The 27,599-nt window shown below is 43.8% G+C and overlaps 1 protein-coding gene across 1 annotated transcript; it reads left to right on the top strand.

The window, feature by feature from the left end:
- Window positions 1-1,136: 1,136 nt before the first annotated feature.
- On the top strand, window positions 1,137-27,355 carry mybpc3 (myosin binding protein C3; the record flags this gene model as incomplete). Its single annotated transcript, XM_084476389.1, has 29 exons — window positions 1,137-1,161; window positions 3,367-3,636; window positions 4,952-5,149; window positions 5,712-5,786; window positions 6,038-6,186; window positions 6,274-6,391; window positions 6,582-6,630; window positions 8,569-8,625; window positions 9,578-9,741; window positions 9,830-9,962; window positions 10,425-10,549; window positions 11,184-11,289; window positions 13,003-13,169; window positions 14,648-14,813; window positions 15,918-16,024; window positions 16,192-16,221; window positions 16,351-16,490; window positions 18,049-18,208; window positions 18,401-18,505; window positions 18,588-18,776; window positions 22,319-22,453; window positions 22,870-23,037; window positions 23,308-23,396; window positions 24,263-24,458; window positions 24,591-24,730; window positions 25,656-25,815; window positions 26,024-26,160; window positions 26,472-26,658; window positions 27,062-27,355. 29 exons carry the CDS (start codon window positions 1,137-1,139, stop codon window positions 27,124-27,126), a joined length of 3,810 nt encoding a protein of 1,269 aa, XP_084332515.1. The 3' UTR covers window positions 27,127-27,355.
- Window positions 27,356-27,599: the final 244 nt, after the last annotated feature.

Raw genomic sequence — 27,599 nt, 5'->3', positions numbered from 1 at the left:
AAACAATCCTTTCAGACCAATTGGTGTGAAAAGTGACTCGTCTGTCCCCCATCTCATGGTCAAGTTTGCCATCAAATTCCGGGGTGTTATTTCAATCCGGTCAGATGTTTTGTGATATTCCCTCTCTCAGCCAATTGGTGGGAAAAGTTAAATGCCAATGACCCACCATTCTAACAATTTCGGTGAAAATACGTACATTTCCTTTTTAAATACACTGTTCACAGGTGGACTAACCAACAAGCAAACACAAGATGCCAGTTAAAACATAACTTTCTTGGCGGAGAAAAATCGAGCAAAAATGTATGGCAATATAAGCAGACCCAGAACATTCTCTGCACATTAAAAGATATATCTGGGGTTAGTTTCACACGAGAGGTTATTGTGTTCACACACGGTTGAAATGTGGAGTCTTGAGGAAGCTCCATCGTGAACACAACCGCGGCTGTGTGGTGCTTCCATGAAGTGCTACTTGACCATAGGAAAATAACTGCCATGCCGATAAATCAAAGCTCTATGGGGGCTGCTGCTCTGTCATACATTTGTCGTCGTCCCCCCCCCCCACCCCCCCCCACCACCTCCTCTGTTTGGACTAGGCAGAGTGCCAACAAACTCCTCTGAAATCGAGTTCTAAATTTAACCCTCTGCCTTCCAGCCCCATATCCCCCCCACCACCACCACCACCACCACCACCACCACCACCTCCACCACCACCCCCCTCCTCCCCTCCCCTCCCCTCTCTGAGGCTGTCATTGACTGGAGGTGTTGGGGAGAAGTGATGGCTGAAATACCGCCTGTATGAGGTCAGGCAGGCCAGGAGGTTTGCTGAGAGGGTCTGATACAAGGTGGGGAGGGAGAGGGTAGTGGGTCGTGTGTGTGTGTGTGTGTGGGTAGTGGGTCGTGTGTGTGTGTGTGTGTGTGTGTGTGTGTGTGTGTGTGTGTGTGTGTGTGTGTGTGTGTGTGTGTGTGTGTGTGTGTGTGTGTGTGTGTGTGTGTGTGTGCAGGTTGGGACTCTGAGGGTGACATGAGGGCGGGGGTGGGGGTTTTAGAGGAACCCCTACTATTAAAGCTGTAGGAATGAGTGAGGCAGACAACTCTAGAAGCAGAGGCACTCTGTGAAGGGGAAGTCATCGTTGAGGATGCCAGAGCCAACCAAAAAAGCAGGTAAGCGTCGATTATCTTCCACTGGTTTGAAAACAGGGGTCTACGTTTTTGAAGTTCACTTTACTTTGTTCGGTTCCATTTAAACTTATTTTGACGGGTTTTGACTTTATATCATCGTCTATCATCATGTTGATTGTGGGTTGCGATGTAGGCCTACACGATGTCAAATGGTCTAAATAACACGATTTCATGTTCAACATATGAATGCTGCTTTGATCTGTTGTATAGATGAGAAACTAAGAGTAAGGCTATTATGGAAGATGGAATATAACTGCTTCCATATTCATTTATTTCTAAAATAGTCTTAGGCCAACATATTTGGATTTCAATATATTTCATGTGATAATGTATAATGGATACGTGCAAAACTGTTTACAAAAAAATGTATTGTGTTATTTAGACAATTAGGATTGATAACACATTTATTTTATTTAATAAATATAAACAATTACCTTTTTACTTTTTTTGAGTCTGGGTGAGTTAAGGGAAACCAAGTATTTAGATGACAGTGCTAATTTTCAATAATTAACACAACCGCAGTAAGCCATATAATGTTGAAATTCTAGAATTTAACCTTGTATTCATGAATATTTTCAGGTTTGTCAATAAACAATACAATAACAAGGAAGGTGATCACATCACTATGTGATTCATCTTAAGCTTATGCCAAGTATCTCTTGAACCCAGACACCTTCCACAAGTCCGGCCAGAGCCTCAAGTGGAACACATTGCTTGGTTGTACATAGTTTCCAGCATGTCTACATGTAAACAATGCATCCCAGTAGCATTCCGATGGAACAGAAGACTTTCAGCTTTTTGTTTTTTTTTCCCCGCTAGTGGAAATGCGTCTGTGTCGATCGAGAGAGAAACAGATCAGATGACACGGGCCAACACGATAGTCACTTCAACTGCGCTAAGACCTTCACCATTCAGGTGTTATTAAACAATTACGACCTGCTAAAACAAGCTTAACATTATCAATCCTACATTTCCATTGACATTGTATGCTCATATATTATTATATATTGTAGAATACTGAATTATCCGATTTTGTCATGGTCAAAAAAGACTGGGCAGCTTATGATACACTGTATCACAGTGTTTTACACAGAGAGTATAGGCTATAGTTACTATTACGTCGGCAATTCTAAAACCAAAACGACCACAATTGAAATAACTTTAAAAGGATTTTTAAAACAAAATGGTTACGTCATCTTAAAGATAAGCGGCAATCCGAATCAAATAGCATAATGATGAATGAAGACGATAAAGAGAGGATAAAGTTATATGAAAGGCTTCCAGGCGCCAGCCACATCATTCTTGTCAGGCTTCCAGAGTCAGAAAATAGATCCTCCTAATCCCCGCTGTGGTGGTACCTGTGTCCCTCCTCTGCTCCCCACACGTACCACCACGCTGCGCCCACCAAGGCCTACTGTAAGCCTACACACATGCCACACCGGACTTTACACTTGTCCCGTGGGGGTTTGTAGTCACGTAAACCGTCCCCGTCTGTGGACCTCACAGCATTACTGTCATATTCAGGACAGGATCGTATGACTTTTACTGACCAGGATCGGATTGTCATTGTTCGAAATCTGAAAAGTCTGTCTTTTACAATACCGGCGTCTTACATATGCTTTAGACAACAGCTGAGTAAAAGGTGTTTTTTATACAGCTGTTATCAGTTCTAATAATATTCTGACAGCGGACACCTTGTCTCTCTTGTCATTCATGGGTTTCTTTATCCATATACATATATTTAGCACTCGCATGTCTGAGGTTGCTTTGAAGCTTAGTTACGTGTCGAGTGACAACGCAACAGTTTTGTTGAATTAACAAAACGTATCGCTGACATGTTTGTTTGAAGGTTTAATCAATGTTTAGCTTGAAGCGCTATGAAACAATGAATGAACACTGTGAAACAATGTGTCGATAGGAAGTTGTCTATATCAATGTATGTATTTCTAAGTTTAGTACAGTTTAGGATATACATGTAAAGCTTTGATCTTTCTCTGTTTAACGTTCTGTAATAACTGAAGCAATAGTTTCAATAAGAATTCAATTTGCTGACACCATTCTTTCCCGTGTACCTGAGACGTCCGACAGGCAAACAACCAACCAAACAAACAAAGACATTTAAATAAATAAACCAAATAGATCCATGTCAAAACCTGAATTATGTCGCCCACCACTCCCATGCTGCAGTCTCTGCCTTTGTCAAGAAGCCCAAGGGTCAGCAGGCAGAAGAGGGCTCCTGTGTGCTGTTTGAGGCGGAGACGGAGAAGCCCAACGCTAAAGTCAAATGGCAGTGCGGCACAAAGGACATAGTCAACAGCAAGACACACGTAATCACTGCAGACGGACACAAACACTCCCTCACCATACCGGCCGTCACCCAGGGAGACGCCAGTGTCTATGCGGTGATTGCCGGCGGGTCGAAGGTGAAATTTGAGCTGAAAGTTATAGCAAAGCCAGGTGGGAATCTTTGATGCTGCAGGTGTTTCTATTTTGAGAGCAGCACTTACTGACCAGAGCACTTTGTGAGCGGAACAAAGCACAAAGCACAAAGCAAGCACGGGCACTCAGATGTATTTATGTGCTGTATTTGATGTGACGTTGCTGTTTCACTTTAACCCACTTCTACACTTTTGGGACGTCTGGCATTGCACCGTGTGATCCAGTATGTGGACACGTTTTTTTCTTTACGCGCGTATTGGCCGCGTTGGCTTCACACATGGTCACGTTTTCCCAAGCAATCCTTTTTCTAATCAAAATAACTAAAAGCTCTGCATGCAAAAGCGAACACTTATTCATACTCATACTCCCGGCCTCTCAGTGCAGAGTATTACCGTCCTGTGTGCTTATCGAGAAACCTCAAAGCGCCGCAGAAACAGATCTGCGGAAAAAACCAGAGAGTGAGAGAGGACATCTCATGAGGACGTAAGGACATTGGTCCGATAGGCCCGCGACCACCACAGCGTGACGGCGTATCGCTCGTGACCCTTTGCGTGACCTTGGTCCGACACAGGGCAGATTATTTCCTCGTGAGTAACCACCACTTCACTGCGCTTCCCTGATAGGCCGAGAGAGCAGACACCTGATAACACACGGAAACTCAGCCTGATAAAAACACAAATACACGCCGCGATAATAGTAGTGAAAATATGCCAAAGGATATTTGAGCTCCTTCGTCACAAGATTATGAAGTATCTTGAACGGATAGCGCAGGTGTTTGTCTTGGACCTCGAAGGGTGTCCAAGACTCTGCTTTGTGTGTTCATTGAGACTGCAGACTGAGACTGGGGGGGGGGCGGGTGGGAGTTTAACACGTCCGTCTATTTTGCATATAAATACATTATAGGTGCTGTAGGTAAGACGTAAGTGTAACTGTAATGTGAGCGTTGAGTGAAAGAAATACCATAGCTCTCTGTCAGCTGTTTATGAGTGAAATGCTCTGAGAGAATGTCTCCGGTGGGTCACTGCAGCTGCCTCTGTGTGAGACAATTACAATTTAAGACCGCCCCAAGTGAAATACTGACCAATCAGGGCATCTCTTCTCCGAGCAGTTCATCCATCGTTCCCTGTCAATCACATTCGCACGGCATCTGTTTAAAGGATGTTAAAATGTATTTTCGACTCTCAAATCGTACCCGCAGCACCTTTAAGATCAACTAACAACAGAAGTATCCCTCACTCCCTGTGTTTTCCCGCCTATCTTTGGAAATGAAACAATAGTCTCCTGGCCTTTATTCAGTCAGCGGCTAACGGTGTCACGTGTCGTGTGGGAACAGGCGCCGGGGTACCGGCCGCCCGGAAGCCCCCCACCGCAACTGGGACCGCGGCAGGAGAGGGGGGCCAGAGCGCTGCTCCGACCCCTGCAAAGGCAGACCCCCCCACACCGGCAGACCCCCCTGTACCAGTAGTGGCCCCCGCACCTGCAGACCCCCCCGCACCGGCAGACCCCCCCGCCCCAGCTCCACCGGCCGAGGGTGGGGCGCACACCACACTACACACTCGACACTGTCATTCATTCATTCATTCATTCATCCATCCATCCATCCATCCATCCATCCATCCATTCATCCATTCATTCATCCATTCATTCATTCATTCATTCATCCATCCATCCATTCATCCATTCATCCATCCATCCATTCATTCATCCATTCATTCATTCATCCATTCATTCATTCATTCATCCATCCATCCATTCATTCATTCATTCATTCACAGAAGAAGAAATAAGAAACAAACCTCTTTTTTTTTCCAATTGTTCTCTAATATTGTAAGATGGTTTTCCTAAAGAAATGTCACTTTAATTCACAAATACTCACACTAATAAATACATATTTTTTGTTTGTCATCTCAAAATACACATTGTAATATATCGAGTAATTTAACAGTTTGACGCTATGCCCGGACATTCTGTCGTGGATCTTTGTTCGATAACAAGATCTTCCTGACGTCCTTTCCAAGGGAAGTCGTGTTCTTCTGATATCAACGTCTGAATGACAACAGCTCCATAATGGTTTTCTGAAACTGTGTTGCCAGATGGTCAGCCCGACACCAGACAGGACCTGACCGGTCTGTTCACAGAGAAACCGCAGAGTGGAGAAGTTACCGTTGGTAAGACAGTAGTATAAGTATAAACCGTCAATTATATTTAAAGATGATATTTATAGTAAGGTGTGGAACTATAAGGAAAAAAATAAATAAAATATGAATTATATATATTGATATTTTACAACCACAAACCCTAACAGCAGTACACAAAATGTAATCAAAACACATTGTTTTTGGCTAAATTATATTTAAATATGAATTTGAATGTGCGGACGGGCGTGACAATTTTGGTAAAGGATGTTTACCTCATGCAGGCAAGACCATCACGTTTGTGGCCAAGGTGCACCTCGGCACGCTGTTGAAGAAACCGGCCGTCAAATGGTTCAAGGGGAAGTGGATGGACCTCGCCAGCAAGTGTGGGAAACACCTGCAGCTCAAAGAGACGTACGATCGCAACACCAAGGTATTAGTACATGCAGTGAACGTGTAATGTATCAAAAATCAAATGACAATGTCTATTTTGTCTATGGAGTGCGTTTCTTTGTTTTAGATCCACACCTTTGAGATGCAGATCTTAGAGGCCAAGCCCAGCTTTGCAGGAGCTTACCGATGTGAGGTGTCCTCCAGGGATAAGTTCGACAGCTGTAATTTTGATCTGGTTGTACACGGTACGTCTACCTTTCACCGGACTACAGGTTTCGTCTCACCAACATGAATGAATTATTGTTTGTTTCAAAAATCAAAATCACTACCATTTTTAAACGCGATACAGATGTATGTGGATACGATACGACTGCTATTTGTGATTTTGTATGAAAATATAAATTATTTTTAAGATCAATTTTGAATGCATTTCAGAAGCCTGTGCTGTCGAAGGCTTTGACATCAGGGCAGCTTTTAGACGCACGTAAGTTTCTTTTTCTTCATTATATTTTGAATAACTGAATCAACACCTCAAAACCTTGCAGGTTAGAAGGACACTGTTAAGAGGCAAAAATAGTGCATTTCATAAAAAAAACATTTAGAACTTCGCCCACAAGTTATGTTGATTGAGTCAATACAATTACTTTGATAATTTTAGCCTACACTTCAAATACTTATTGTATGGTAGCATTTTAGATCAGTAGAAACCTTACTATTTAATTTTTTTTGCTTAATGTGTGCTCTTTGAGAGTTAAAAAGGCTGTGGACTGAAAACATTTGCATGATATCACGTTGGTGCCCCAATGCCTAAAGTAATATCTTGATTGATAAATTCAGGTAGTTAGAAAGCATTAGTTAGGTCGGCTCATCTAAAGTGAGGACTATCTATGCCTTACCTAGCATTTATAAATTACATTTGAAGGTTGGAAATGCCTAAAGTGTCATTGCAGCAGCATCAAGTAACAACTAAAAAGGAGTCACGAATTGCAGTATTATTGTTCATAAAGAAAAAATTATTAATATGATAAAAAATGAAGAACTTTGCCCACCAGTATTTCAATATTATAAATTATGTTGTTGAGCAGTTAGTGTCAGTTACACATAAAAAATAGTTGGTAATTCACAATTTTCTCATTATCTTATTCATAATTGATTATGCATTGTTTACTATTGATGATTTCTTCAGGAACAAGGCTTTATAAATGCCGAATTATTCTAAAGCGTTAGCGATTGTATTAGTGGTTGTACCATGTGACCTGGCTGCAGTAGACCTATCACTGCGTTGTGAATGGTCAGTAACTATGGCAATGCTTATCAGGAGTGAAGCGAAGAGAAGTGGAACTGCATCCAGGTAGTAACGCATCGGGTTTGTTGCAACAGCGGAGCTCTCACACCCAAACACTGGAGAACGCTGCTGACGCAAAAGGAAAAGAGATGTCAGGTCGTGCTCGTGACGTGTCATCTTCTTCAACCCTTCATTGGAGTCAAACAGTGTTTGGATTGATGGATGTTCATCTATCAATTATCTTGATGTCTTTGTTTGATGGTTGTGTTTGGATTGACGGAGCCCGAGTTTTGGGAAGAGACAACAGAAGATCAACAGAAGTAGTAGCTAGCTTTTGTTCAAGATTGAACAACGTTGGCCCCTATTATTCGGAACGGGGTGTCAATTTTTCCACATGGCTTTTGTTGTGGTAAAAACAACGTTAACAATGACTAGATGGTACTTTTAGCCTCTCACTGGTCTTCTGCTGTGTCTGAACCCAAAACAGTCGAGTAAGCTGCATAAAAAGCGCCCTGGAGGAGTGAGTGTTGGCCCGTGTTCTTTGTCTTCAATGTGATACGATTACACAGAGCCCCTCCCCAGGAGAACGTAGTCCAGTTGTGGCACATCGTAACATTAGCACTCCCAGGTCTGATCTTGATTGCCTGCCCAGATCACAGACAGGAGATTAACTCGTTATCACATTAATGTCCTTGCCTTTATCTTTCATCCCAGTGATCTGACTGGAGCAGACGTTTCACACTGGGATTGAAACCAGGTGCAGTCTTTAACCTTGAGTGTTGTTGCTTGGCTCTCATTTGGAGGAGGATGTTGCTGCTGCTATTGCCAGCAATATACAGGAAGCAACCTTCTGGCCAATCAGACCCACACGTTTGTTGAATCTACACAAATGTGGTTTATTTGTACATTTTTATGAAACTACAATGTACAAATGTATTTGAATATATTTGTTCATTCTTATCTGGCATATGAAGTTGGATTAATGTATTGAAGTAGTAGAAAATAAGTTTAATCTAAAGCCTTGGTTTTTTTTTTTCGTGAATGGAAATCATTTTTTTGTTTGTGTACTGGTAATGCACAGCCCGTTGAATGTGTGTAAAGGGCCGCTGGGTTCATTCTGCTGCTGTGTGTCTACAGTAGCATCGACGGGAAAGAGGATTCGGAGCTGGACTTCAGCGGTTTGCTCAGAAAGAGGTCAGTGGTTCAGGAGTACAGGATCAGTATATGGACATGTGTACTAAATGTTCTCCCGTTATGAATTTTTTCATTGTTATGAAAAAATCTCTTTTTTTCTCTCTCTATGTATCTTGGAACTCCCCAGAGAGTAAGCTTGTGCTATTTTAATTAACACACTGGAGTTCATGGTTTCTGGCACAATATTCAAGTGACAGCATGCTTTTCATTTTGAAGTGTCGGAACATGGCGTCAATATTTACAGATGACATGAGCTTGCAGGATTATACCCCAGCACCTTCCTAACCCCAACCAGAATTAACAATATCATTATACATTTTTTTTTTAAATATTGTTTAGACAATTGTAATATTGTCTTATATTTAACTCTTCCATAATATTTGCACACCTCTTTATACCAAATAATTTACTGCACTTGAATCCACTATGATACATTTATCATCTATCTGCATTCGCTTGTTGATATTTTTATTTAATTTCACTTGTCACACACCATAAAAAAATGTATATTGCAACTAGTATGCTTGATTTGTCTATTTTTCAAAAGAATTATAATATTTACAATCTGTAACCTTTGACCACTACATTTCTAATATGTTGCTGTGTTGCTTTAAAAGCTTTTGAAATGATCTTGATTGTTGTGCTTTGTCCTAATCTGTCTGGTTTGTTTTTACCATAACTGCTACTTGGCTTTGGCTTCTGCAGCAGTTTTGTAAAACCGTTGAAAGGGTAAGGAAACGCTGAAACTATTGTCACGATGCCTTTTTCATATGTCTTTGTGGCTGGGCTATCTTAGAGCAGAGCAGCTACTTTTAACTATATTTGTATGCAGCTGTATCGAAAGTGTATCAACACAATCGCTGTGTTACACGCATTAATGCTGGCAAGTTGCTTATTAATGTTGTCCTGTAGGGGCTTGAGCAATGAATTAAGGAACGCATGCTTCTCCCAGGGCTACGCAGACAAACACAGGGCCTGACGTGGACGTCTGGCAGATCCTCCAGAAGGCCCCGGTTACAGAGTATGAGAAGATTGCCTTCCAGCACGGAATCACAGACCTGCGGGGCATGCTCAAGAGACTGAAAAAGATGAAGAAAGAAGAGAAGAAAAGTGAAGGTTGGTACTGGAGTTGTATGGAATGACCTTTAACTTTATTTTAAAAAAAATAAAAAAAGTAAGGAATTTAATTCTGATGATATTTTAGCCTTCAACAAGAAGCTGGATCCTGCCTACCAAATAGAGAAGGGCAATAAAATTAAGTTAGCCATTGAAGTGACCGATCCAAACGCCTCGGTGAAGTGGTTGAAGAATGGACAGGAGATTCAACCCACTGGAAGGTCTGCTTTGCATGGAAACGAGTTTCTTACAACAATTAACACAGCCATACAAATTATTTACCCAAGTCAACAAGATGGGAACAACTAAATAATAACTATACTCAAAGTATGAGTAATGTTTTGTTCCCTTCCCCTCTCGTTTCTCCTTTCCTATGATTTCTCCTCACATATCTCCTCCTTCCTAAATATGTTGGCCTTGCTTCATTGCCATTCGATTACATCACCAGCAAGTAAGTATTCACGTGGTCAATGATTGATTTAGCCAAGCCATTTGTCATGTTTCGCTGTTTCCAAAGTATTTAAAAATTCATTTTCCATCGCCTGAGACTGAGTACTAAATAGTTTGAAACAAATTAAAAGACAAAAGAGAATATCTGATACCTCTACAACGTATGATATCATTGTATGACGTAGACATGTATTACACTCTGAAATAAAAATCTGTTATTGTGAACCGTGGAGGTACATCTTCGAGAGCGTTGGCAACATGCGCTACCTCACCGTCAACCACTGTTCCTTGGCTGACGACGCAACCTACACCTGCGTGGTGGGGGAGGAGAAGAGCAGTACTGAGCTCTTCGTCAAAGGTACATATTCTAAACATTGAGTAAAACGAGACAGAATCCATTGAAACACCTGGCTACAAATGTTAACCTTGAGGTGTTTGCTATAACTCTGGAATGAAGGGCCATGGTCAAGGTGTCTTATCTTGACGCGTTTAGTCTACTACCTGTGCCCTGCTACGTAAAAGCATAGACGTAGATATATAGAAGTTGCATATATGGCATTGACTGCTTCAACGCCGTATTTCAGAGGCCAAGACTTGCCTCTAAACAAATACAAGTTCATAGGTCAGGTGCTGTTTTTTCTGGATCTAAAATCGTAACATTTCCCAGACAATTTAAATGAGTCGTAGTATGTGAATGTACTTAATTAATGTTAAATGAATGTACCCTTATTGTAAAGTGAAGTGCTTATTATCTAGAAAAATGCAGCCCCCCCCCCCCCCCCCCCCATTTCATTGTATTTATTTACAGGCCGTTCCTTGCCACTCCAATGGGGTCTATGTACTGTATATACGCCTACGCATAAAAGTAGCAGACCGATGATTAGTGTCACGAGCAGCGGCGCCCGGGTTCGTCCTACGACGGCGCCTTCCGTTTCGGAGGACGTAGAACACGCTGACACTGTGTCACTGGCTGTGTTGTCTGGTGCTTCCAGAGCCCCCCGTGAACATCGTCAAGGACCTGGAGGACCAGATGGTGATGGTGGGGGAGAGGGTGGAGCTGGAGTGTGAGGTGTCCGAGGAGGGAGCTCACGTCAAGTGGTGAGGAGGCGTGACGACGCCGCTGCTACGTCCTGATGATATCCGCCCAGCAGACCTCACAGTAACGCTCCGCTCTGCGACGGGGCTGCTGCCACGCGTCTCAATGTCTCAGTGAACCCGCTGGATGATGAACTTTTCGGTCTAGGACCCAGTTTTTTTTTTTTTTTACATTTTCGTTATCATTATCTAAAATATGGTTAGATGATTTAATATCTCCCAGAATACATCAACACTTTTAGACTTCAAACATCATCAAATGAATGACGATCAAATGAATGGGAGGAGAAAGGCTTATGAATTAAACAATAGGAGGGCCGTCATCCGGTGAGCCTGAGTCCCTTCCTTGGGTCACTGTCTGACCACCGCCGCTCTAGGATGAAGGACCCGTGATGACAGAGTAATGCTTCAGGGCCTTATCCTGCATTAAATAATCTTCCCAGGTATGACACATCTAACACCAGCCCCGTGTTTGTAAAATGAGATTCTTCTGCTGCCAAGAGGAAAAAAAGCCAAGCTTTAAAACACAGCTTAGCGGTGTGTGTCTCTACAGCAGCTGTGGGCTATTTATAGATTTATATCATTAATGCAACTCGTATAACACAAGCTTATCAATGGTATCAAATCACGCTGGAAGCATTACATACACACGTGATATAGTCAGACAGCATGTGTGGAGAATGCAGGACAAACAGGGCAAAGTGGCATGTCTCTATCCACTGTTACGGATGGGATTATAACACTATGAGCTTTTAACAAATGTGTTTTTGGGGCTGACTTTTTCAAAGAAGGAAGGAAGGGGGGGGGGGGGGCGGAGGGCGTGTTATCGCCATGGTTACGACCCACGGTAACTTTGTCCTACTTTTTTTTTTTATGTACCGTCATTGTCTATGAACGTTATGATGAGAGAAGTGGGTATATGAAATGAGCCACACACGTTGTTGCGTTATGCCAAAAGGTGCAGGCTTAACTTTCTCTTGTACGCCGGTTCCCAGAGAGAGCTCTGCTTGTCATACACACTAAAAGGTGTAAAAGAGCTAAACTTTGTCCCTGACGCCACTGCCCAGAGAGGGGCTCTACACGTCATACCAAAAGATTTGAGGATGCTTAACTTTCTCTCGGACACCGCTGCCCAGAGGGAGCTTAGCGTGTCAACACAACACCTCTCCGTCATCCTCCCGCAGACAATGATGTTATTTTTTAATGTTTTTCTCTGAATGACTTTAATGTGTTTTGAAAGTCTTATTTTAGTCACAGTGATGAAATGGCAGCGATCCCTATGTTGGGGATCACATAAGTCATACCACGGAAAAAAAAAAAAATATATATGTCAGAAAGATAGAAAGACTGAGCTATAAAACTAGGCTTATTTAGGCCTAGTTTCATATTTCAGTCATTCCTTTTATTTTTGAGAGTTTGGTGCCAAAACGAAATATACACAAATAATATATATTATGTATCCTAAACTTTTGTAAACAACTAAAGGTGTTCTCTCTGAGTACCGAACTCCAGCTGTCAGACCCAATTTACAGCACCTGGGCAGGGTATACTGTATATATAGACACATATATATCTCTATATACATATACAAATATATATATATTTCCGGTGAACATTAAAGTTATATATATTTATATATATATATATATATATATATATATATATAAATATATACACACAATTTCACAAACGGTTGATTTGTTTTTGGTTCAATAGGGAGAAAGATGGCGTGGAACTGACAAGAGACGAGGCATTCAAATATCGCTTTAAGAAGGACGGCCTGAAGCACATACTGATCATAAACGAGGCTACGAAAGAAGACTGCGGCCACTACAGAGTCAAGACCAACGGCGGAGAGTCAGTAGCAGAACTAATGGTGCAGGGTAGGTATTTGTGGATAATAATTAACATTGAAGCACACAATTCAACTGGATAAGATAATCTAAAATTAGATAACCCATATAAAATAAAAATGGGGAGAATGTATATTTTTTCTAAAGTAAGAACTGTTTTATTATTGCTTGGAAGATAAGCCTTACTTAAGTCACATATTCAAGTCCACCAGGCACTGGTTATTCTGGTGGCCATGGTGATTACAAACAGTAGTTTGCCAAGGTTACAGCACATCGAAGGCCGGCTAAAGTTAGCAGACATATTCCATGGCTCTAGTTCTCTGAACTCACGCTATTATTTATCCTTACCTAGAGCCTAGTGAACCATTCCAAGTGGTTTCCACACGTCTAAATCTGTGTTATAAAGTGTTATATGCCAAAATAGACCCTTACTTTTTACAAGTTAGTTCACATGTTTTCTAAATGATCGTTTATGATCAGTTAAATATTAAGAATGTTGAATATTTCTTTGTAAATCAGATTAGTTTACCATGATCCCTGCAGAGAAAAACAGGTTTATAGATAAATGTCCTTAAGGTCACACCTTATTCAAATCAACGTCACTATATAAAATATAAAATGTGAATAAAGTTTTAATGATAAACTGTATATTCCCTCTGATAATACTAGAGGGAATATACAGTTTATCATTAAAACTAAATCATTAAAACTAAACCTAAATGTTAAAATATAAATATAAATAAATAACAATGAATATATTGATATTAATTAAATAATTTACAATATTATCGAATTTGTACAGCACATATCATAACCGTATCAACAATATTAGTTATGTACAACTTGTTCATATTTTGTGTACGTTTAACGACGGCGTAGGCACACGTAGTATGTTAGAGTACTGAGTGTGTCACGGTGTGAACGCAGCCCCGTCGGGCTGGACCAGAGCCTCCTCTCCCTCACTACAAACGATCTGGCTGACAATCAGACCCTGATTCTGTCAGCCAACCAACCAGCTGACTATGCGCAGCGCGCGGCCCTCCTGCTGCCAGACCTCTAACGAGCTCCCGTAACATTCAGTTCCTGTTCGTACATAGGGTGCACCCTTGCGTCCATGCAGGTTCCGCTTTGACTCAGGAGTGCATGAATACATAAACAGCGCTTTTGAAATTCTGCTGCTATATCTGTTGCCGCAAATCAGAAAAGTGTTGATACCCTTCTCCGTCTGTTGCTAGGATACGGCAGGGTACAACACTGGCTATAGTTGATAGCCCTTATGCTGCGCTCCGACTCACTCACACACACACACACACACACACACACACACACACACACACACACACACACACACACACACACACACACACACACACACACACACACACACACACACACACACACACACACACACACTCAGTTAATTAAATCCAATGTATTCTTGACATACGCCTGTCACTCTACATCGACATCCCAATGTGAAGCTAAACGTTGCTTTGTGCCCTGCCCAGAGAAAGACCTGGAGGTCTACCAGAGCATCGCGGACCTCACCGTGAAGGCCAAGGAAGAGGCCTTCTTTAAGTGTGAGGTTTCTGACGAGAAGGTGAAGGGAACCTGGTACAAGAACGGTGTGGAGGTCGTGGCGAGCTCCAGAACCCATATCACTCACGTTGGCAGGTGTGTGTGTGTGTGTGTGTGTGTGTGTGTGTGTGTGTGTGGGGGAAAAGCACGGGAAGGCTCTATAAAAAGGTGCTGTACGAATGACTGAAGAGTTATTATTGGAGTGTCGTATGTTAACATGGCATACAGCTCTCCGTCAGCTATTCTTGAGTGAAACCGCTGTTAGAATATCGGTTTCCAGTTGTCTGCACCTGCTTGCGTATGGGCCAATTTAGATTTGAGACCGCTCCCGCTAAATTTCCAACCAATCAGGGTATCTGTTCCGGGATTGGTTCAGGGAATCCGTCTTGCTTGACGTTCACGGGTGCGAGAAATGCAACACTTCTCGACAGAGGATGAACATAAGATGCACGGTGTTAGGTTGGTGGGTTTAGTTTCTAAACCTCATGCTCTTATGTTCCATTCTGCTCGCTCGCTCCTACCTACAGCAGCTTTTAATGTAAAGGTACTTCATTGCTGTATGTTATCTGCTAGTCAACCCAGTAAACCACCTTCATCACCCACCCTTTCTCAGTTCCCAGTGTTTTTTCGGAACTGTTGGCTTCCTTATTCAGAGGAAAACCAAAACTCCTGTTTCGGTTGTGTTGATTTGAATTTTTTACCTCAGAAACATTGCCCCCATCCACTCATACGTACTGTCATCACCTAGAACTACTAACAGAACTACTGCAACAGCTTCCTATACGCCACGTCCACCAAAGTCTTCAATTGATTATAAATGAATAAATAAATTACAATTACATTACAATTATTATTATTAATAATAATAATAATAATAATAATAATAATACATGCAATAGCATGCGTTTAACCCACAGGGGGCAATTTGAGTCAATATTTATTTCTTATCATAAATCAGCTTGTGCATTTAAGTGGAGATTAGTGCCAGGATCCCTTCGCAGCACTGCTATGTAACCCATGACATCACTCTTCAATGTTTTGGTTTTCCTTTAAGAGCTCTGCGCTCTTTTTCATAAACTACCTGATAGTAAATCATAACCTGCGCACATCCTCCATTGATTACTAGTGTACCATGTGGCTCCAAAGCACTGACACGTGTTGAAGCAGCAGATATTTCATATTGAGCTCTAAACTTTACAGAATTCACAAGCTGACCATCGACGCCGTGCAGCCCGAAGACGAGGGAGACTACACCTTTGTGCCCGAGGGATACGCTTTCAACCTCTCTGCCAAACTCAATTTCCTGGGTAGTCAATCTATCCTATAGCAACTAGCAAGCAAAATCGATTTTTGAATCAATTTTGAATAATACTACAATGTCATATTACCAGTAACGGTTATTCTCATTATTGTTGGGGTTATTTGAAAACAAAAATAACACATGCATCTCCTTTTCTATGTGTTCGTCTTTAAGAGGTGAAGATTGATTTCGTTCCACGGCAAGGTATACCATAAAACATATTTTTTCTTATCTTTATTTGATATTTAATGAAAAAAAAAAAGATTGTCATTCTAAATTAAATTATCGAATAAGAACGACAACTTTTGAAATGTCTCGGCCCATCGTCCTCAGATCCTCCAAAGATCCACCTGGACTGTCTGGGCCGCAGCGCCGACTCCAACATTATAGTCGTGGCCGGCAACAAACTGCGGCTGGACGTCCCCATCACGGGTGACCCGGCGCCAACAGTGATCTGGACCAAGGCGGGGAAGGTACCATCATCACAGAGCTGTGTATTGTTTGCCGTACTTTGGTTCAAATGCCTTAAAACCCAATTTCGGACTGATCCAGAGTCCAGTAGGTAAAGGCCGCTGTGAATTCTCAAGGTTCATGGATACAATTAACCAGCCGTAACATGAAGCTGGCTTCATAGTAGCTACCATTATAATAATTAATGTTATACTACTTCTCAACTAATATATATATAATACTATACCTGGCAGAGTAACATTACTCACTGGTACTCTGATTAATCTCAGAACTGTGAACAGGTAAGAGACCACTAACAGCTAAGAAGAAAAAGAAGATGTTTCTCTTTCTTCTGTTACTGCATTGCTCTGCTCACACGTAGGCTAGAGCTGCACAGCCAGAGGATGCTGCAGACAAAGGAAAGGCCCCTCTCTCTTGGACTGTGAACGAGAATGGGAAGGTGAGCTCTATCTGGACCTGGCTTGAGCTCTGACAGGTCTCGTAGCCTTGTGCATGTGCCCCCTCCCCAGCTGTGACTCTTCACAGTATCTGGATAAAAAAAATGCACCTGTTGCACTTTTGATTTTTTTGGGGGGATTTGTTGATGTAATTTTGCCGGCATATCACTTTTGAAAACCCAGCACACACACAATGCATTTTCGAAGTAAAAAAACACGTAATTCTTTGTTTTCTGTGCTGATCTTTTACCGGGCGATCAAATGTAGGGCACTGGGCGACCAAACGCTAACCTCCATGTTTCCATTTGTAATTCATGTTGAAGACAGCATATTGCATGCCTTGCCTGGACTCTGTCCTGTATTTAGATCACACAGTACTGGATGGAAATGAAAGTCATGCATGTAGCAGTGAGCTAATTCCATCAGGCCAGGTAAGAGCATGTTCTGAATGTCCCTTCAGACACACACACCACAAAGGGAACTCAGAGGTGGACAGTGAGTAAGTCCAACGTGTTGAGTAGTCACTGACTCATGCTGCACATGGTTCTGCATTTTGACCTTATTGTGTTTCAGGCCATTTCTCAGTCGTAGATCCCTCCCCTTTTTCCTAACCCTTGTCCTACTGGAAACATTTTTTAACCCCCCGTGATATTCACCTTACACGTTACTGAACTCATTCGCCAGTAACCTTCAATTAAATAGTATGACCTGAACCCCTGGGCTATAATAAAGCAGCATGTGGTGGTGGGTGTATCAGAGGTTGAGGACACTCAACAGAGACCGTATAAAAGACTGACCCTTACCAGCACGGCACGAGTCCACCTCATCAGCTTTGTCTGGGAGGCACGGCGCCAACCTCGTGAAAGGGCCGTTTAGTGGGTTTAGTGTCTGACGTGTGGAAGAAAAAAAAGACAAACACAACAATTACAAACGTTGAAGTTGAAGTGTGACTACTGGGTTGAATGGAAGTACCGTTTGCAGTGTAAATATTTTTTGCGAGCGACACATTTGTAAGTACGACGTGCAGCTCCTAAAGGGACGGGTGGATGATGATGATGGTGATGATGATGATGTTGGAACTGAAAAGGGAAGCACTGACGTGTTCGTTGCGGCCGGCGTGCAGGTGGTCAGCGAGGGCGACGGGAGGCTCCACGTGGAGACCACCATGGGCCACTGTGTGTTCACCATCGAGGGGGCGGAGAGGCAGGACGAAGGCGTCTACTCCGTCATCGTCCGCAACCCGGCCGGGGAGGACACCGCTGAAATGAACGTCAAAGTTGTCGGTAAGAAGGAGTTCCCCGACCCCCCCTCCACCCCCCCCCACCCACCCACCACCCGCACACACTTACTTGCTTAACGCTGCAGTGTTAAGATATATACCTAATACCTAAAATAAATAATGTCGTAAACCTGTCTTAGTGTCCTAAACCTGTCCTATTCTCAGTTGTTCTAACGACCGTATGCCCCCCCCCCAGACGTGCCAGACCCCCCCCAGGCCCCCAGGGTGCTGAGTGTGGGTGAAGACAGCTGCGTGGTGCAGTGGGACCCCCCTGCGTTTGACGGCGGGCAGCCTGTCATCGGTAGGAACACATGCCGGAGGAACAAGCGGCGCTTCCTTCTGTGATCACGCCAGCGCTCATCAATCACCCGCTCCGTCAACAGGCTACGTGCTGGAGAGGAAGAAAAAACAGAGCTACAGATGGATGAGGTTGAACTTTGACCCCTACCCCGACACAACCTTCGAGGCCAAGAGGATGATCGAGGGCGTGGCCTACGAGATGCGGGTCTACGCCGTCAACGCCATCGGCATGTCCCGCCACAGCGCCGCCTCCCAGCCCTTTGTGCCAGTCGGTGAGTCTCTTCAGTGGCACTCTGTCTTTGTCCACCATGACGCTTTCAACACACACACACACACACACACTCTGGCTCAAGCAGAAAAGTCTTACTGCAGGTCACTTGGTATTGGTGCACCGCCAGATAAAGACGGTGATCGATGGTTGAGGTGTTGGGGTGTGGCAAGGCGGACGATACATTCTGTCCCACTGTGGAACAGGAGGGTCAGGTGACCCGTTAGACGTTTCACAGAGGGAGCTTGGAGTGTCAGGGGGTGGAAACAATTATGATTGTGTTTATTTCAGGTGCTCTAAAAGCATTTGGCAGTTTACATTGTCTTTTGTTTAACTCACCCACTGTCTGAAATTGGGAGGTTGGTGAGCCATTGACATCAGTTACATTCCAAACAAGTGTTCAGAAGCTCCCCTAGCTGTGTCTTTGTTTTGTCCACGTGCATACCAACTGCCCTGGTTAGGTCGTTTTCTTTGGTAATGTCCAAAACGGAACAAATCCCAAAGTTTCCCTTCTGTGAATACTGGCCACTGCACACGCTCACAGACTTAGAGTCTGGGAGGCGAGCAGTTAGAAACCTGTTGGTTTGTGGGCACAATTGGAGCAAACTACCGAGCCAAGGTAGTTTGTAGTCTGCTCAAAGTTATACTCAAGCCAGCACTGGTGTGCGAGCTCTGTGTGTCGAGACAATAGCTATCATAAACTAACGTTAGTTATAACCATGACTAAATGTTAAAACTGGACTCTACTGGACACATGGAAGGGCCAAGTAAGGTATGCTAAGAGGCAGTTAGCATCTGTACCAACTCAAAAGCACTTATCTCCTGTGGGATGTGATGCATGCAACACATTGAAAGTGAACACAGCAGCTCAAATAAAATGCTGTTTGTGACAGAGGCCGGTATAAGAGAGAAGCTTTCCATCATCCGTTTACTATTACTATCCGTTTTAATTTAGTTCTATCATCCGGGACGTGTTAGGGCGATCTTCAATGTATCCAGGCAGCCCATCTCTCGTAAGACAGCTGATTAGGGAACCATCCACGGCATCCTTCTCTATAAATAATACAATGGTTGCGTGCAGCTCAGCCAGCTGGACCTTGAGCCTTGCTACTACTGGGAAAGGAAGACAATAGGGAGGAGGGAGAGAGAGAGAGAGAGAGAGAAAGAGAGAGACAATAGAGTAGAAGAAGGTGTTAGGTAAAACAAGAGGCCCAAGTGCACCGACAAAGTTTAAGCAGCAGCAGCAGCAGCAGCAGCAGCAGCCCTCACTAAGCTGGTAGGATGACGAAGCCAAAGCTCCCGATGACCGCCGAGAAAAAGCCAGCAGCAGAAGAGACACCCCAACCACCACCAGAAGATCCCGAGAAGAAGAAGGAGGAGAAGGAAGATCTAGACCTTGCAGCCCCAGAGTGCGGAACAGAGGGAGAGCCTGTTGAGAAGGAGGATCTCCACCGTGACGCCAGAGATGTCGGTGCAGAGGGAGAGTGTGTTGAGAAGGAGGACGTAGTTCTTGAGGCCCGAGGTACTGGACCAGAGGGAGAGTGTGTTGAGAACGAGGTGCGGCCAGTGGAGGGTGCTCCTGGAGAAGAAATCTCTGTCCCAGCTGCGGGGGAACCTGCAACACCATCCAACGGAGAGCCGACGGAGCCTGGACCTGAGCAGGAACCCGAAGCCGTCTGCAGTAGGCTTCTTTTGGTTTTGAGTTCTGTTGTGGAGGCAGTTGGACGTTATTCTGTCAAAATAGAACTTATTTGAAATATGAGTAAAAGTAGTGCATGGATGTGCTTCTATTGGCAACATGACTCAAAGAAAAACAGTTCATTATAATACAACAAATATCTGAACTTGACGACATGGCCTGGCCCGTACAATAAAGCAAATACAGTCTGTGTAATATTTAGTTGCTAGACAGTAATGTGATGTAAGGCTGTGGCTGGATTGCCTAGTTATTATTTCCAAATCAACATTTGACTAAATATCTGTGAAACAAGTATGAGTCGGTTGTAGAAGTATTTATCGTTAGCTATACTTCATATTACCCCATGGAGATTCCTGTCTGCTGTCAAAACCTGCATGTTAACCTTGGTGCCCTCTTACACAAGTGATTTAGTTGGATGGGTAAACCATGTGGCATGGAAGAGCATGCATAATAAGACCTTGAGCATATTTCTGGATTTGTGTGGTGCCAGAACTTTCTGGACTGTCAACGGGTCAACAAGTTTAGCCATAAAGTGGCAGTCATGAAGTTGATATATTTAGCGAAGCAGTGACAAAAATAGTTTATTATGCAATTTGATAACCATGGGAGCAAAAGACATCACGACCAGACAGACCGTCGTGTAATTGGTCAACAATTGGTCAAATGAGAGTTAAAACAGATCACTGACATAATCACAAGCAGAGGACGCGAACACGTCATTGCCCGCCCAAAGCTGTGCAGCAGATTTGAATGCATCAGCCCAGCTTGGAGGAGCTCCAGGACGGATCCCGGTGGACTCGTCTCCGCCGCTGGCTCTCCTCTGACCTGCTGAGTCCACCGTGGCTCTGAAACCGGCTTTGCTTCGACATGATTCTTCAGCACCGGTGCAACAGCCGTCCGTTTATATATACCACTTCTACTCCAATAGTGTTCATGATAATGATCAAAGATGAGTTACCCAAATGTCTTATTCCCTAACGACGTAACCCGCAGCTCCTCTTGGGGAACGCTCGTTCTTCACAGCCTCGTCGGGAGCCATGAACAGCAGCCGTCTGGTCTTTAATCAGACCGTGTTGTTAAACGATACCAGACAAACTAAACTGGGAAGCACTCAAAGATAAGAAGAAGTGTCCCCACTTTGAGTTCCCAGTTGGTGACATTTATGTGACATAAAAGCGCCTTCAAATTAAAAGCATTTATTTTAGAAGCTATTGAAATAAAAAGCTGCAAGTAAGCTACTCAACCAATCAGAAATGTTTTCGCAAATGTCGCTGGATGACCCCGGTCCCCAGTCCTTTTCCCCTAGAGGACAAATTCCTTAGCCCCCGTGAATGTCCAGGCTGTCGAGAGAATCTAAAGAGTGGATCCCCATTTCCAGAGTTCGGACTGTATGACCTTCCCTTCCAACGCACTGGCATGTGTTTTTTTCCTGAAAACGTGCATGACCGAGAAAATCCCAAAGCAACCGAAGCACTGGCAGGCTTTTGAAACTTCCTGGCAGCTGCATGCAAGGTCTAGAACATGCTCCTCTGGTAATCCATGTCCCGTCTCCAAACCTCTTCCGGAGGTAAGAGTTGAGACATTCCCTGTGCACTGTGGCTTACGGAATCTACTGACCGTTTTCACCACCGTCAGATACGACTCACCAACAGATGGTTATTAGATTGTTCTATAGCTCTGCTCCCCTCGGCACTTGAGTGTCTACAACAAGTGACCTCAGGTCTCGTGAAAAATATATAGTATTAAGTCGATCCCCTCTTCTCATGTTCAACATCGGTTTGCAAACTTGCGTTTGTTTTGAACAAACAGTCAGGGTGCGCGTTAACACGTGTCCTGTCCTCCCCTAGCTCCTACCAGCGAACCCATCGGGCTGTGCATCGATGACATAAGCAACACCACCATCTCGCTGAAGTGGAGGACTCCTGAGCGGGTGGGCGCAGCCGAACTGGAAGGATACGGGGTTGAGTACTGCAAAGAGGGCAGTAAGTACCCACACCAGAAACACTTGAAAACGGGGGGGGGGGCAAGGACATGACCTATTACATTTGAGAGAAGAAAATGGTCAATTACAAAATGATCATGATCATACCCCCCCCAGTCTGGCAACAGGCAACGTTAGCCCTGACAGCATTAGTCACCTGTTTAGGAGGCTTTTGTCTGGATTCCATTAGCATGAGAGCTTTTATGATGGTAAGTGCAGTAAGTGGGTTTCAAATTGTCTGCATGTTGGAGTTTGATAGGGATTTTTGCAGCTAAGACACCATTTTGTGTTGTTCCCTTCCTGTCCACACGCACAAATCAGATATCATGAAAATCCATTTGCAGTAAAAGTCTCATTCGTCTTTCGACTCAAAGAGTTAAAACACGACTGCCTTCTGTTTTGATTCACTTATCACAGCAGATGAATGGGTGCCAGCCTTTGAAGGTCTGATTGACAGAAACTCTGTGGTAATCAAAAATCTTTGCACTGGAGATAAGCTGCAGTTTCGTGTGCGGGCCTACAACATGGCGGGGCCCAGCCCCCCCGCCAGGCTGGCCCAGGCCGTCAGCATCCGGGAGATCATGCGTGGGTATTTCTGAAATGATGACTCTGAAACTATTTCGTTTCAGAGTAATCGCAGTAAGGTTTATTTTTCTTCTTATAATAAAAGCAAGGACATCCGACCAGGTTAAAAGATGTGTGTCTCTGTAGATGCTTTTCACAGAGTAGAACACTGTAGTGTTTGTCCTGCAATGACACCTCTTGGAAAAGGGTCTATTTTTCTACATACATACATATTTTTCTATATATATATATATTTGTATGTATAAATGTTCCTCCTCTTCCCATGAACAGAGAGGCCCAAAATCTGGATGCCCAGAAACCTTCGGCAGACTCTGGTTAAAAAAGTTGGAGAGAGCATCAATCTCGTGATTCCCTTCCAGGTACACTTTAAACCCAGTCAAAAAGTCCACTGAATCCAATTCCAATTTAATTTCAAAATGCTTTGCCTTATATCCAGTTTAATAAATCTACTAAAAGAGTTTCATGTTTTAGCTGACATTCTTCATTGCAGCATCCCAAAATTTGGGGGGTTTGCTAGTCTTCAAACTTGTCTTTGCGCGCCTGCTTATGTCAAGCGGGGTAGCTACGTGTATAAAAAGATACAATCAAATAAATTTCCCCAATATGGACCAATTAGCATGATCCAAGAATGTCGTCCTTGTGACTGTTTATTGAATTACACATTGACGCCATGCGTTCATCCTCATGTATCGATGTGATGCTGATGTAATGCGTTCGTCATCGTATACAGATGTGACGCTGATGTAATGCGTTCGTCATCGTATACAGATGTGACGCTGATGTAATGCGTTCGTCATCGTATACAGATGTGATGCTGATGTAATGCGTTCGTCATCGTATACAGATGTGATACAGATGTGATGCTGATGTAATGCGTTCGTCATCGTATACAGATGTGACGCTGATGTAATGCGTTCGTCATCGTATACAGATGTGACGCTGATGTAATGCGTTCGTCATCGTATACAGATGTGATGCTGATGTAATGCGTTCGTCATCGTATACAGATGTGATACAGATGTGATGCTGATGTAATGCGTTCGTCATCGTATACAGATGTGACGCTGATGTAATGCGTTCGTCATCGTATACAGATGTGACGCTGATGTAATGCGTTCGTCATCGTATACAGATGTGATACAGATGTGACGCTGATGTAATGCGTTCGTCATTGTATACAGATGTGACGCTGACGTAACGTGTGTGTCCTCATGTAACGCTGCAGGGTAAGCCCAGGCCCACGGTGAGTTGGAGCCGCGACGGCGAGCCCCTTAAACCGACGGAGGTCAGCCTCCGTAACAGCGACACGGACACCATCCTCTTCATCCGCATGGCGGACAGGAAGCACTCGGGGAAATACGACCTCCAGGTCCAGATCGAAAACGTGGTGGACACAGCCAGCATAGACATACAGATTGTGGGTGAGGACTACTGAGGCAGAAGGGTTTCAAACTACTTGGTGATTTCAACGGAAAAAAAAAACGGGGGTATTTAAGTTAGACATTATAACCGTCATCATCTTTATTAACAGGTTACACTTATGTTTCGGACAGATCTGCCAGGATCCCCTGAAGCCCTGAAGATTACGGACGTGTGGAGCTTCAATGTGGCCATTGAATGGAAGGCACCGAAGGACAACGGAAACTGTGACATCATCGGTTACCTTGTTCGGAAGGCCGACAAGAAGACCATGGTGAGAAGTATTCTGGGCTACCCTTTCCAGGAAACAGATTCAAATCCATTTTTAGATAATTCTTGAAAACTATTCACATCTCAAAGTACAAGACATTTACTACCAGCCTTAAGACAACCGGATATGTCAGTAATGTCATGTCATGTATTTCTTGAAAATAATGCATCATGTCGTGTTCGCATCAATGGCAGCTCGGATTGTAGCAACATCTGTCCTGTTGCTCATCTACTGTGTGAAGCAGTGGCTTGTTTGGTTTTCTCTTGGGACAATTTCCATAAACCGCAATTGGCCCCAGGTAGCTTAACCATCCATTATCCAGACTCCAATGGGTCATATAAATATATATGTGCACCGTGTGCGAGAGGGAATGCGGGCCGGCCACCAAGGGATATTTTAGCCTCCCTTGTGACAAATAACTACAGACTGCCCTCCCAGGGGGCCAGGAGGAGTGATGCATTGTGGGTGTTGGATGTGTTGGATGTGCGATATTAAACCAACACCTTCCGCAACTTGCTCGACAGACCACAGAGCCGCGTGGAATGCCCTAATCATAGCCTCCTCGCCCTGACCTCACATGGGCTGACGGTCCGACCGCACAGCTCTTTGTCCTCCTCTCCTGATAATACCCCTGTTCGTGTTTCACTACTTCATTATTAGGTTCATTTCATTTATCCTGCATCCCAGAGTAACAAGTGTGTGTGTGTGTGTGTGATTATCACGTTACAGAGAGAATTATCTGTAGAATGTGAGGCATGACGGGAAGTTCTAAATCGATCGTGTTGTTTTGTTTGCATTAGTTACCAACATTACACATTGTGATTTTAAATCAAAATACTAGACTATCCAATGATCAGTTGCCACGCTGCTTCAAAAATATACTGAGTGTATTGATATGTGAAACGGAGTCGTGTGGATTCTTGTACAGGAGTGGTTCACGGTGTTTGAGCAGCACAGACGTACCAACTGCGTGGTGTCTGACCTGGTCATGGGGAACGAGTACGTCTTCCAAGTGCTCGCCATAAACCAGGTCGGCCTCAGCCCAGAACCGTGCAACTCCAAGGACAGCGCCTACATCGAGAAAGCAGGTGGGCATTGTTGCACTTGGACCGACGCTAACAATCACGCGTTCATTCATACTCTCGTGATGAGATGGACGCTGTGTTCACCACTGTTCAATTTTAATGAACTCATTCGTAACTAAAAGTCACGCGTGGACTAACTCTAGTTCAACAAAGAGCTGGGCAACGTAAACATCCACATCCTTCTGAGGTTTTCCCTTCTCTCTCTCTCCAGGAAGCTGCTACAAGTCCCCGAATTACAAGCAGCACGACTTCTCTGAGGCAGCCAAGTTCACCCACCCACTGGTCAGCCGCTCCGTGATAGCCGGCTACAACGCCACGCTCAGCTGCTCCGTCAGAGGGATCCCTAAGGTGCACTTTGGTCCGGTCCGTCCTCTGAGGAGGACAAAACTCCCCCGAGCTGTGTCGGGGGAGAATGTGAATCAAACTTTAGCCTCGGCAACCAATGATTATGGTGCTTGATGTCCCAACCTAAAACATTACTGAAACAAAAACATGAATTGCCACTGGTCCCTGGTCCAAAGGACTTGTACGTTTATTAACACGTGAATGCTACTCTTTTGCTAAATGTTATGCACGTTTATGACGTGTTACTTCATGTCCATCGTCACGTCTATTGCAACAGCTGCTTGATAGTGTAACAACGGTTTGTGCTTCGTCAGCCCAAAGTGACCTGGTACAAAAACAAGATGGACATCTCCACCGAGGCCAAGTACAGAATGTTCAGCAAGCAGGGCGTGCTGACCCTGGAGATACGCAAGCCCTGCGCCTTCGACGGCGGGGTGTACACCTGCAAGGCGGTGAACGACAGCGGCGAGGACGTCGTGGAGTGCAAACTGGAAGTTCGCTGTGAGTATGACAACGAGAAGAGCAAAGACAAACCTCACCGCCGCTCACACGGGGGTGAAACCGCCGAGACGGAACCACCACCACGCCCCCCCCCGAGCAGACGGGCGCCGCTACTGCGCCCGGCTCCTGATCCTCAACCTGTGGTGACACGCTCCCCCCCTCACAGGAATCCACCCCCGAGCCTCACCGTGCCTCCTCCTCCTCCTCCTCCTCCTCCTGCTCCTGCTCCACTTTCTCTTTTTCTGAGGTTGCATTCATTAGTGATTCAACCAAATCACTAATGTGTTGAGTTTGTCTGACTTTAACACGTTGGGTCCACCTTGACCCGTCGCTGGTTTTATCTTTTTTTTTTTAAATCAATACACACATTCATGTCTCATGTCTCATGTCTCATGTCTTGCAGCTCAAGTCCATAAAGAGGAAAAAAAGAAGAGAGAAATGAAAGAGAAATGTGGCGGATCTGACTGAAGACAACGCCGGGATTTCAGGGTCAATTGGGCAAATGTGTTCAAGATAAATACAATAATATCACTGCTATTTTTGTCACATTTTGCGTTTGTACCACTTATCATTTTGTGTTATCTATTTAGCAATAATGAGAACTGTTTGTCTCGGTCTTATGTATCATTCGACTGGTTTGTGGATTTTTGTTCTGGCATTCAGTATTAGTATTCAGAAATAATTAAAACACCTGTGAAAACAGTAATTAAAAGCATTCAATCAATACGTTACACTGGCAAAAAGTAGGTCTACTGCATTGACAGCTGGTCCGCTGTGATGCAACTTAGAAACCTGGTTAGAAGTCTGGATTACGACACCTCAGGAAACCATTACCCTAACCCAATCCATTTGTCATGTTAACAGCGTATACGGTTATGGTTACGTTTAGGCCCTCTTAGGGATGGTTTGGTTTAGGTTACAGACTGTTAAGTTTAGGTATT

The sequence above is a fragment of the Micromesistius poutassou genome (assembly GCF_964030765.1).
Source record: "Micromesistius poutassou genome assembly, chromosome: 12".
Taxonomy (NCBI): Eukaryota; Metazoa; Chordata; class Actinopteri; order Gadiformes; family Gadidae; genus Micromesistius; species Micromesistius poutassou.
This window is presented reverse-complemented; position numbering and strand designations above follow the sequence as displayed.